At 37.5% G+C, this 12,741-nt stretch overlaps 1 protein-coding gene across 2 annotated transcripts in view; it reads right to left on the reverse strand.

The window, feature by feature from the left end:
- OTUD4 (OTU deubiquitinase 4) overlaps positions 1-12,741 on the reverse strand; it is a 42,718-nt gene that overhangs the window by 18,378 nt on the left and 11,599 nt on the right. For both annotated transcript variants that reach the window (XM_066385951.1, XM_066385945.1), the window contains exons 4-11: positions 8,953-8,999; positions 7,293-7,365; positions 6,135-6,216; positions 3,197-3,326; positions 2,627-2,684; positions 2,232-2,349; positions 2,075-2,139; positions 777-871 (exon numbers count right to left, since the gene is read on the reverse strand). In XM_066385951.1, the coding sequence (XP_066242048.1) occupies positions 777-871; positions 2,075-2,139; positions 2,232-2,349; positions 2,627-2,684; positions 3,197-3,326; positions 6,135-6,216; positions 7,293-7,365; positions 8,953-8,999 (668 nt within the window). The remainder of the gene's footprint in view (positions 1-776; positions 872-2,074; positions 2,140-2,231; positions 2,350-2,626; positions 2,685-3,196; positions 3,327-6,134; positions 6,217-7,292; positions 7,366-8,952; positions 9,000-12,741) is intronic.

The raw sequence follows: 12,741 nt of genomic DNA on the forward strand, positions 1-12,741 counted from the left end.
CTCAGTTGCTGAGCAACAGAGCAGCGGCCCAGATGAGCAGAGCATTGCCTGATAGGGGGCTTGCCAGGTGATTTCTGATTTCTGGTTGGGGAGCACTCAGGAACGGGTGAGGGAAGGGAGGAGTCCTTACTGTGTTCAGACACATAAAAGCATCTACATGTCTATAAAAAATGGTGTAGTATCTGGAATTTTTTGAAATATTCCATTTTCATTTTTAAAAATAATTAGGGAGAACAGATTAGAAAAGACTGCCAAATACTATTAATTCCTGAAACAGGGTGATGGTATATTGGGATTCACTGTACTATGCTCCTTACATTTGTGTATGATTCAACTTTTCCATAGTAAGTTTAGGTGTGACTTACTACCTTTATCTCTAATAAGAGCAGCAGCAACTGAATTAAATAAAGGGTGCTCTAAAGTAACACTGTAAGCCAACCATAAAATTTTTTTACTCCATCTGACATTTACTTAAAATTAACTACATAAAATGCAATACTGAATAATATTACAAACTAATATGGTTGCTGTCCTCCAAAGCTCCCACTACAGTTAGGAACTATTTCCAACCAAAAAAAACGAGTTTTTTCTTAATTTAAAATATGTAACCATGCAAAAGATTGAATTTGAACTCAACCTATTTTTTCAAAAGCTCTAAACCAATATATTTCCTACACATAGGAAACACCTTTAATTGAATTTGCAAATACACAGAGCCATTTAGAAACGCTAAGTGGAAAAGACAGTAAATGCCTTAGTTGAAGAGTAGTACATACTTCTTTCCAACTTCTTCAACCAAAACTGGGCCGTTCTCAGAGTGAACCCCTTGAAGGTCTGTATTAGAAAATTTTCCATTGTGATCCAACCTAACCTGTTGAACAATTCCAGAAAGATCAGTGACCTGCTTCCTTGCATTAATGATCCATTTTTAAATTTTATTTTGTTTCCAATTAAAGAGAAAATGAAATGTACAGTTAAACAAAAAACTAATTTCAAAAAGGTGTACAATTATTTGTGTCTTTGACCTCCCAGCCTTCTGTACTTTTACCTTTATAATAAAGACTTCTGTTTAGCCTTCCCAAATTGTTCTAAATTCTTTTTCTAATAAAAGTAGGAGTACAATTCTTTTTTTAAGAAATTAAACTTAATGGGGTGACTGAGACTCACAAACACAGATAAAAGGAGCAGAATCTTTAGTACTCCCAACAAGAAAGGTATCTTGTCCTCGTTCTGCGCTCAGAGATCTGGCACAACACACGCCAGAACTTCAGGCCTGGCATTTCTTCTTCACAATGATATGTCCTTGAGCAAGTTACTTCTCATACTTCAGTGTCTTCATATGCAAAATAAGGCTAATAATAGTATTAAAGTCATAGGAGTCATTAAGATGGAATGAGATATGTATTATACATATGAAGAACATGAGTAAGTACCACTGTAATTACTATTATCTTCTCACTTTCCCAATATTCAAAATGTGTAACATTTCTTCTCCCTAAAAATAGATCCATTATCTGTTGTCTAACACACAAACTGGTATTTCCAAGAGCAAATTGTGACAGGAAAGCAAGCCCTGAGGTTTCTTTCAGTAGTCAAACAACACACACTGAACAGGGCATCTACCATGACTGCACTAGGAACATCGGTCGGCATGTGGAATTCCCGGGTTTGATTTCCGGTCAGGGCATACATAAGTGACCATCTCCTTCTCCACCCTCCCCCCGACCCCTCCCACATAATGGTTCAAGCAAGTTAGGCTTGGACGCTGTCTATGGCTCCATGGCCTCACCTCAGGCACTAAAATGGCTCTGTTGCCGAGCAATGAAGCAGCACCCCAGATGGGCGCAGCATCACCCAGCAGGGGGATTGCTGGGTGAACTCTGGTCAGGGTGCAAGCAGGAGTCTGTCTCTGGCTCCTCACCTCTCACCCTCTCATTTAATTTAAAAAAAAATGCAGATAGAAAAATATATACTTTGAATTCCCAAACTGACAACACCATCAAATGATCTGCTTTCTCAGTTTCTATTACAACAAGATTTCAAGCAAAATCTTTTCTTTTATATAATCACTTACTTGGCATTTATCTCCAACTTCATACTGTAACCCAGCAGCAATGGAATAATCACGTTTCTGTTGAGCTGCAAACAGTATCAGTATAATATCAAGTTCATTTAATTATTTTCAAGTGCCACAAAACAAATTTATTAACAATGTAGATTTTTAAACTTACCTTGTTTAGACTTCAGCCAAATTTCATATTCTACATTTCTATAAACTGCTGGGTTGAGTGACTTAAGAACCTTTCTAGACAAAGGAAGATTTGGAGAGTTCCCATTGTTTTTCAAGTGCTAAGAAATAAGCAAAATCAGGAAATCCAATCAATACATACATGCTTATGAAACCTTTTTGTTTGAGATATGTATAAGAATAAATAAAATCAAAAGAATTCCAAAGTTAGAATGCTGCTGACAATTTCTTACTAGCAGACGCCCCTGACTCTACTGAAATGAACCAGAAAAAAAATTTTAAATAACCCAAAATGTACCAGGAAAGAGAAAAAAAAATTAAGACTATAATTTCATAAGCTCTTATATTAAAGAGTTAAAACCATTAGGGGAAAAATACCTGATCACTTGGCAAAGCTTTAAATCCATTCACATCATTAGTAGCAGTAGTTTTACTTCTACAAAGGAAAAAATAAAACCATAATTAAGGGTACAACATGTTTGCATGCAACTAACTTGTTCTATCCTCACATAAAAATGTCATCAGTCAGAATTATATTCCAAAAAGTCAGAGCCATATTCCAATGAGCCCAAACAAGTTTTGGTAAAGTGTGCGAGTATGTGAATGTGAGCTGCTCACATACTAGACCCAATTTGGTACTTTTATTGTCTGAAAAGAAAGAGATGGCATTATTTAATGTAAAGAAAATCATTTTTTCATCAGTGTATAGGTACACAATTGACATGTTAACCTTAAAATTTTGTAATACTACACAGATAGGGGGACCAAATCCGTTCCACATATATACAACCAGATTTCAAAGAAATAGATGTTTATCAACTAAAGATATCACAGTTTCTTAATAAAAATTAGATAAAATTAGTAGCAGGGAAAAAGAAACTTGTACTGCAAAAGACTGCTATATTTTAAGAATATCAAAGATACTGAAGAATTTAAATTCATTCTTACCTGCAACTATCATCCTCGGAATCTGATATTTCACTGTTTTCACCAGCTACTTCAGCAGTGTCCAGTTCCATCAAGATCTTACTAACATCAGTTTTAAATACCTTCTCATACAACAATTCATAAAGGAGAGCTACAATTAACAAAAAAAGGTGTTATGCAACATTAACTAATTTTATGCTGTAACAAAATTTGAGTGTCTATTGCCGTCTTCTAAAATCCTAAACAGACACCTGCTATATCTGTGGTCGATAACACAATTTAATCAGAAAGTTACCTAGGTAGAGTGCAACCAGGATTTGTGTACACTTCACAACTGTGAAACATGTACAATGACAATAAAAGCTAAGCATGCTTACTGAGCAATTATTACCCTCCATGCACTGTGTAAAGCCTTTATAATATCTTCATAGTTAATCCCAGCACAGTGGTATGATTATTCTAATTGTACAGAAGAGGAAACTGAGAATTACAGATGCCATACAATGTGCCCAACCTTAAGAGACTTGGTTGGAACATACTGTGACATTAAAATTGCTAGAAGCCTGGCCGGATAGCTCAGTTGTTCGAGCATCAACCCAAAGCACAGAGGTTGCTGGTTTGATCCCCAATCAGTGCACATAGAAGAATGAATCAATGTTCCTCTTTCTCTCTCTTTCTTTCCCTCCCACCCTTCCTCTATGGCTAAAATAAAAAAAATTTTTTTTTTAAAAAAGAGGAACTGAAAAGAACCTTTTATAAAATGTATTCTCAGCAGCCAATGAAGAAGCATATTTAGATATTTTTGCTTTAAAAGAAATAAAACAGAAGACATGGAAATATATATTACTAAATACACAAAAACACCTACATATGTAGTTTAGGACTCTCATTTGATTTTATTGCAGTTATCCTTATGAAAACAAGTATACTAAAAATTCATCAACGAGATCTCAAAGAGACCTCCTCACAAACCATCATTCTTCCCCCCCCCCCCCTGTATTTTTCTGAAGCCGGAAACAGGGAGAGACAGATAAGACTCCCACATGCGCCTGACCGGGATCCACCCGGCACACCCACCAGGGGGCAACGCTCTGCCCCTCCGGGGCGTCGCTCTGTTGCGACCAGAGCCACTCTAGCGCCTGGGGCAGAGGCCAAGGAGCCATCCCCAGCACCCGGGCCATCTTTGCTCTAGTGGAGCCTCGGCTGCAGGAGGGGAAGAGAGAGACAGAGAGGAAGGAGAGGGGGAGGGGTGGAGAAGCAGATGGGCGCTTCTCCTGTGTGCCCTGGCCGGGAATCGAACCCCGGACTTCTGAACGCCAGGCCGACACTCTACCACTGAGCCAACCGGCCAGGGCCCAAACCATCATTCTTGCAACCCCAATATCATCCAACACAAAGGCACTGAGAAGTACAAGAAAGGAGGCTCCATGACTATCCTCCCAAAGTTGACATGTCCAGATTTTCACTAACTGGGGAAAAAAGGACACAGCCCAAGATAGACAGCTGGACTTTCATAACTCAAACAATCAAAAAAAATTGCAGCCCTGGCCAGTTTGCTCAGTGGTAGAGCATCAGCCCTGGCGTGTGGAAGTCCCAGGATCGATTCCCAGTCAGGGCACACAGGAGAAGTGCCCATCTGCTTCTCCACCCTTCCCCCTCTCCTCTTTCTCTCTCTCTCTCTCTTCCCCTCCCACAGCCGAGGCTCCACTGGAGCAAAGTTGACCTGGGAGCTGAGGATGGCTCCATGGCCTCTGCGTCAGGCACTAGAATGGCTCCAGCTGCAATGGAGCAATGTCCCAGATGGGCAGAGCATCGCCCCCTAGTGGGCAGGCCGAGTGGATCCCGGTCAGGCACATGTGGGAGTCTACTTGACTACCTCCCTGCTTCTAACTTCAGAAAAATACAAAAAAAAAAAAAAAATTACATTACACAGTATCTTTACTGATCACCACTAGATTAAGAACAGAGGAAAATGCTGTCATATGCCCAGCACTACTGCTTTGCATTAGTGAGGTGTACTTTGTCAGAACAGATGAAGAAACTAACTAATAGAGCAATAATTTTCAACTGGAAAGGGAGGGAAAACTGTGTCCTCTAGAAATATGTGGCAAAACCTGGTTAAATTTTTGGTTGTCTATATAGGAAAGAGATCTCACAAAGTAGATGCTAAGAATACTACTATACATCCCATAACATATAGAACAGGCCCCACAACAAAGAATATTCTGGCCCAAAATGTCAGCAGTGCCAAGATTAAGAAACCCTGCTCTAGAGCCAAATACAATCAAATGTTTGATTTGCTCAGTCATTTAGATTTTTAAGCTATACACTACCAGTTTGAAAAACAAATACAAATCCTTATTGAACTTATTTCAGGAAAGAAATAACTTTGTATTTACAAGTCCAACTCTAGCTACTAGCTCTTTTTTTTGCTATTGAAACAAGTTTTTAATACAGTATTAATATTTTGGGGCCCTGGCTGGATTGGTCATTGGTTAGAGCATCGGCATGGTGTGTGGATGTCCCGGTTCAAGTCCCTGTCAGGGCACACAGGGGAAGTGACTATCTGCTTCTCCACTCAACCCCCGCTCCCTCTCTTTTCTCCTCCCACAGCCATTGCTCAGTTGATTCAAGCCCATTGGCCCCGGGTGCTGAGGATGGCTCCAAGGAGCCTCCACATCCGGCACTAGGAATAGCTCAGTTGCATGGACCCCAGATGGGCAGAGCATCGGTCCCTAGACAGGGGTTGCTGGGTTGATCCCAGTCGAGGCATATGTGAGAGTCTATTTCCCCTCCTCTCACTTAGAAACAAAAGAAAAAATATATTTTTGGTAACCTAAGGTTCTTAGAAATATCTTTTTATACAATAAAACTGAGTATACTTGCCCTGACCTGTATGCATGAAGACTAGAGAGCTTAGGAATATAATTTCCTATATAAACACAAGGGTGATACTTACACTGACACATAGCAGAGCTCTCTTTATACTTTATGGGATAGACAATATCATAATGATTTCCATTTGAAAAACACAGTAACACCTGGAAGGGAAAAATAAAAGACATTTTTTAGCGCTTCATAGATGACATTTACATAGCAACTTATTATTGCCAATCTCTCAATTACTATTAGTAAATAATTTCCAACAGAAAATGAATATTTTAGAAGCAACCTAAAGCTCCAATGCAGTCAATGATGGTCTATATGCTGAAATGTTACAAAGCCATTAAATCACCAGGTTCTTACTGACTTGGGAAAATACTTATAGTTTAACAAAAAACAAATATATGAAAACAACATGATTTCAACTACTTAAAGAACAAAAGTTAAGAGACTATAAGAAAATATTTCAAAACTTTATTAATGTTCAAGTACCTAATAGAAAATGGCACAGAACAATGAATGCAGTTAGCCCTACAGATCTGCAGATTCCCAACATCCAGCCTTAAATCAAAAATACTATTTTCAACATGCAGTTGGTTGAATGTGCAAATGTGACACCCTGGAACAAAGAAGACAAACTGTATATTTATTGTAAAAAATCCACAAAGTAGACCCAGATAGTTCAAACTCATGTTGTTCAAGGGTCACCTGTACTTTCTAAATAGTCAATTACTTATGCAAGGAGAAATGCACACTTATTTTATTTAAATTGTCATATTTCAAAAACTGTACTGGAAAAGGCCAGATGTAGAACCAAGCACTTTGGAAACCCTAAGTTCTTATAAAGATGGTATTTCACTCAATTACCCTCCTCCTTACCATCATTAGCAGGGTGACAAGACACTTTAAATCAGCCCAGATGACTCCAAAACAATTAAGTAAAACAAAGTTTTACTATTTAATGTTTATATTGACAAAAAACAGTAACAGTCTGGTTAATCATATACATTAGTATCTCAATTTTTTTTTCTGCTAGTTAAATGTTATCAACAGTAATTTGTGGGGAAAAACTACAAAATAATATGGCTCAATAATTAACAGGAACTACACTACGTCAATGCAGTGTCTAACCTTCATGCAAATATTTCCAAAATCATTTTAAAATTATAGAATAGGTGGCAACTGACTGCTGCTTCTACTTAAATTTTTAAAAAACATTGAAAAGTATTCTTACCTTTTCAGGAAAATTATTTTCAGTTACTTGTGAAGGAGAAACATTTGGTTCCCGATAAATTACAAAATCTTTCCTGAAAATAATATTTAGAAATTATTTCAGATGAAATATATTTTATGAATTAAGAATTATTCATTCATTCATCAACAGCCTAGTATATGCCAAGCAATAGTCTAAGTACTTAGGATATATCAGTAAACATAAGTCAATAATGGAGTAACTAAGTCGTAGTATACCTATATGAAAGCATCTTGTCTTTATTTACTTATTAATTTTTAGAGAGGAGAAAGAGAGAAAGAAAGGGGGTGAGCAGGAAGTATCAACTCATAGCACTTGCTTCTGGTATGTGCCTTGCCCAGGCAAGCCTGGGGCTTCAAACCGGCGACCCCAGCATTCCAGGCTGACTTTTTTTTTTTTTTTCTGAAGCTGGAAACGGGGAGGCAGTCAGACAGACTCCCGCATGCGCCCGACCGGGATCCACCCGGCACGCTCACCAGGGGGCATCGCTCTGCACCTGGGGCAGAGGCCAAGAAGCCATCCCTAGCGCCCGGGCCATCTTTTGCTCCAATGGAGCCTCGGCTGCGGGAGGGGAAGAGAGAGACAGAGAGGAAGGAGAAGGGGAAGGGTGGAGAAGCAGATGGGCGCTTCTCCTGTGGGCCCTGGCCGGGAATCGAACCTGGGACTTACGCACGCCAGGCCGACGCTCTACCACTGAGCCAACCGGCCAGGGCCCAGGTTGACATTTTTATTCATTGTGCCTCCAAAAAAGTATCTTTTCAAAAAAATAAAATTTCAAATATAACTTGTATATGTGTGACTTCAGATATAATTTTTAAATGAGACCTCAAAACCACAGAAATTGTCAAGAGGATATTTATAAAGGCATTTTAAAAAGAAAAGCATTCACCTGCTCCTCTACTAGGCAAAGTAGTAAAATTGATAATAGCGTGTTTCACCTCTGTTCTAGAAGCCATTCAATGCTACCAGCCTTGAGAAAGTAGATAATCATTTCCCTATAAGGTTGATAAATGATCCAGTTTATAGGCCTAAAACATTTCCTGTATTACTTTCCAAAAGTATTTTGAGAAAATTTCAAAATGCTGACATATTTAAATGTTCAAATCTAATTCATACAACAAAAACTTGGAAAAGATGCATCACAACCAAGGCATAAAATTGCTATTTTAACAACTTTTAGTACAATGTAGTATACTAATTTTCCACTAACTTTTTGTTTAATTTATGTCAGGGGTCTCAAACTCAACTCAGCATGTGGGCCGCAGAGCAAGATCACAGCCGTTCGGCGGGCCGCACTAGGTCTACAAAAGGCAACTGTTATGCAACACTTTTCTCACTGCAGTTGAAAACAAAAAAAAATCAGTACAACAAGCACAATCATACATGCAGTTTACTCAGTGTCACAAAACGACCAGAAACTGTAGTTCGCATCACAACTGCTGTTAACTAAGCTAATATCTAGCTAGGATGCTAGAGAAATGAAAAATACAGAAATGAAAAATTAAGTAGGCCCCTAGGCTTACTTAATTTTATCCAAAATATTTTGAACTTTGTGGATTAGTCTGCGGGCCGCACAAAATTGTTCGGCGGGCCGCATGCGGCCCGCGAGTTTGAGACCCCTGATTTATGTTATGGTATTTACCTGTACATAAGAGAAAGGGCACTTATTTCCACCTGTCCAACCCATTCCTGTATAAAAGGGGAAAAAAAAGGCACATAAGTGTCTCATACTTTTTTACAATATACCTCTAAACCAGCAATATTCAACCAGTGTGCTGCAAGAATTTTTAAAAGATGTGATCAGGGACACTGACCTCTTTTCCCTAAGACTGTCAAATAAAATTTTTTAAATTAAAAAATGACTGCAGACAACAGAACAGTCATCTGCTGTTAATGAGTCAAAATTATACCTATTTCTTTGTCAGATCAGCCAAAAATACATTCTTCTGGTGTGCCACAAAATTTTATTCATTAGTTTGTATGTGCCATGAGATGAAAAGGTTAAAAACCACCCCTCAAAACTTAATCTTCATGCATACCTTTATACAATAGACTTAATGATTCAGAAAGCTCAGTATTATTTGTAGTACTATAAATATAAAAACATTCATATGAAATAGGCTATAATATACTGTATAATAAAAGGCAGCCAAGTCTCTGCTGCAAAAATCCTTAGAAACAGGATGAAATGACACGTCCTATTGGTGTGACAAGACCAAGGAATGGTATCCCTAAATTGAGAACTAGTTGAATGCTAGGTCACTTGTCCTCCAACCTAGTACCCAGGACAGGGCTTGGCACATGGTATGTGCTCAGAAAAGGAAACGCTGAACAGAGCCGAACTCAGGAATCAGGATGGTTAAGAAAGTACAGATCGGTCATCTTCAGGGTGAATGAAGGTACAAAGAGAGCAGTCTCCCAGTAACTATTTTGAAATAAAGGAAAGATTCTACAATTCAAATGAGTAACTTTAAGTCTTTATGCCTTTTTGAAGGATATGGCCAGTTTATATAAAAATATTAAAGTATATCCATATACTCTTTGACATAGCAATTCAACTTCTATTAATCTATCATACAGAAGTGTTTCATATATCCACATTCACATAAGCAAGGATGTTCACTATAGCTATTTGTAAGTTAAAGATTTTCTTTCTTAAAGCCCCAAGATTCCACTAATAGGTGTCCCACTAAGTACGAAACATTCAATCATTAAAAAAAAAAGAGATATACCCAAATGAACTTAGAAAAAAATTACTTACACTAGTATAAAAATTAAGTCATAGAAAAACAATCCTATTGTATAAAACAAACAAAAAGGTATGTATACTACATATGTGTACATTCTTTGAAAGAAGACTGGACACATCTTAAACTCACAGTGGAGACAGAATTCAAGATAAGGAAAAATGAAGAAATTTTCACTCTTCATTCTATATTAAATCTTTTACTATAATAATGTGTTTTTACTACTTGTGCAATTACTAAAGGTCTAGTACCAACAATCACTAAAAATATGGCACATTAAAGCTGCAACTTTTTCCTTGAAAGAAAAGAAATTTGAGAAAAGAAAAAGATTTTATACAATGATCTCAGACAAGGATAATCTTTCCTCTAGAGCAGTGGTCCCCAACCTTTTTTGGGCCGCAGACCGGTTTAATGTCAGAAAATATTTTCACAGACCTTTAGGGTGGGACAGATAAATATTGATATATCACGTGACCGAGACAAGCGTCAAGAGTGAGCCTTAGACAGATGTTAACAGAGGGAATCTGGTCATTTTTTAAAAATAAAACATCATTCAGACTTAAATATAAATAAAATGGAAATAATGTAAGTTATTTATTCTTTCTCTGCGGACCAGTACCAAATGGCCCATGGACCGGTACCGGTCTGCAGCCCAGGGGTTGGGGACCACTGCTCTAGAGACTTTTCATTTTAATAGTTCTTAAAAGTTGGCTTCAGTTTTCAAAATGAAACTGTACCATATATTAAAATAGATTTCTTAAAATAAGCTTCTGCCTAACAATCATGGCTTGTCATAAACTGCTACAAGCAATACCACCTCTGGTATAAATGAAATCCCTCACTAAAACCAGTCTGCTTAGATCATAAACACAAGCTATATCTACCTTATATAAAATGAGTTACATCACTTTAAAAAATGGAAAATTATTCTAACTAGTTAGTATCAACAAAATACTACCTCTCAAATAATGTACCATTTTATAAGTATTTAATCTTTAGAATAAATTCTGCTGGTCTGACCTGTAGTGGCGCAGTGGATAAAGCATTGACCTGGAATGCTGAGGTCATTAATTCAAAACCCTGGGCTTGCCTGGTCAAGGCACATATGGGAGGTGATGCTTCCTGCTCCTCCCTTCCCCTTTTCTCTCTCTCTCTCTCTCTCCTCTCTAAAAATTAATAAAAGAAAAAAATAAATTTTGCTATAGTCTGGTTATGTAAACAATGGCTATCTTCTTGTCTTCTCTAACCAGGATCAGTTTTATTTTATTTATTTTTTAAAAGATCGCATTCATTGATTTTTAGTGAAAGGACAGAGAGAGAGAGAAAGGCAGGATCTGGGGGCCGAGGAGCAGGAAGCATCAACCTGTAGTTGCTTCTCACATGTGCCTTGACTGGGCAAGCCTGAGGACTCAAACCAGTAACCTCAGCATTCCAGGTAGATGCTTTATCCACTGCGCCACAATAGGTCAAGCCCAGGGTCAATTAAAAAAAAACTTTATATATATACACACACACACACAAACAAACAAAAGACCTGGCTGGTAACTCAGTGGATAAGGCGTCAGTCCAGAGTATGGATGTCCTGAGTTCAATTCCCAGTCAGGGCACAGAGAAGAAGCAATCATCTGATTCTCTCCCACACTATCTCCCTCTTCTCTCTCTCGTCAACCTCCCGCAGCCATAGCTCGGTTGGTCTGAGTACATCAGCCTCAGACACTAAAAAACAGCTAGGTACTCAAATGAGCATCAGCCCCAGATAGGGTTGCCGGGTGAATCCCGGCCAGGCCACATGCAGGAGTCTGCCTCACTATCTCCCCTCCTCTCACCTAAAATAAAGAAAAATTATGTTCTACCATTGACTTCACCTGAAGGCTACAATTTATTTAATCAGCACTTTTTGCAATAATTGATACACTTCCTTATTATAAGAGAAAATATAAACCAGGCTGACACTACCACTGAGCCAACTGGGCAGGGCCCCCCTCACATTTTTTATTCAGAATCTATTCAGACTTCACTCTACTCTCATTTCTGCAAAATATATGTTAATCTAAGGAACTCTACACTATATCAAAATCACATATTTAAATGTACTTAGGCAACAGAAATAAATTTGTTTCTCAAAAAGATACTATTAAGAAAATGAAAAGATACAAATTAGAAGAAAATATTTACAAAATACATATCCAATACAGAACTTGTATCTATTATAAAAAACATAATTCAATAAAATCAATTTAATAAAAATTTAGCAAAATCTACCAATTAAGATACATGGATGGCAAATAAGCATATGAAAAGCTTAGAGAAATGCAAGTTAAAATATCAGATGGACAGCAGTGCACAACTACTAAAACCTAAGTTACAATTTAAAAGGCTGACCATACTGAGTGTTGATAAAGATGTAGAACAATTAGAATTCTCATATATTGCTAATGAAAAAAATAAATGGCATTGTCACTTTGGAAAATAGTTTGGCAGTTTTTCATTAAGTTAAACATACAAGATGTTTTCTCTGAATATATGTACCCTGATTTATCAATGTCACCCCATTAAAAATAATAAATTTATAAAAAAAAAGTTAAACATACATTTACCATATGGCCCACCATTTCCACACCTACATTAATCCCAGAGGAAGGAAAAAACATATTCACATAAAGATTTATAAGTGTTCTTAGCAG

Source organism: Saccopteryx leptura, chromosome 1 (genome assembly GCF_036850995.1).
Source record: "Saccopteryx leptura isolate mSacLep1 chromosome 1, mSacLep1_pri_phased_curated, whole genome shotgun sequence".
NCBI classification, from domain to species: Eukaryota; Metazoa; Chordata; class Mammalia; order Chiroptera; family Emballonuridae; genus Saccopteryx; species Saccopteryx leptura.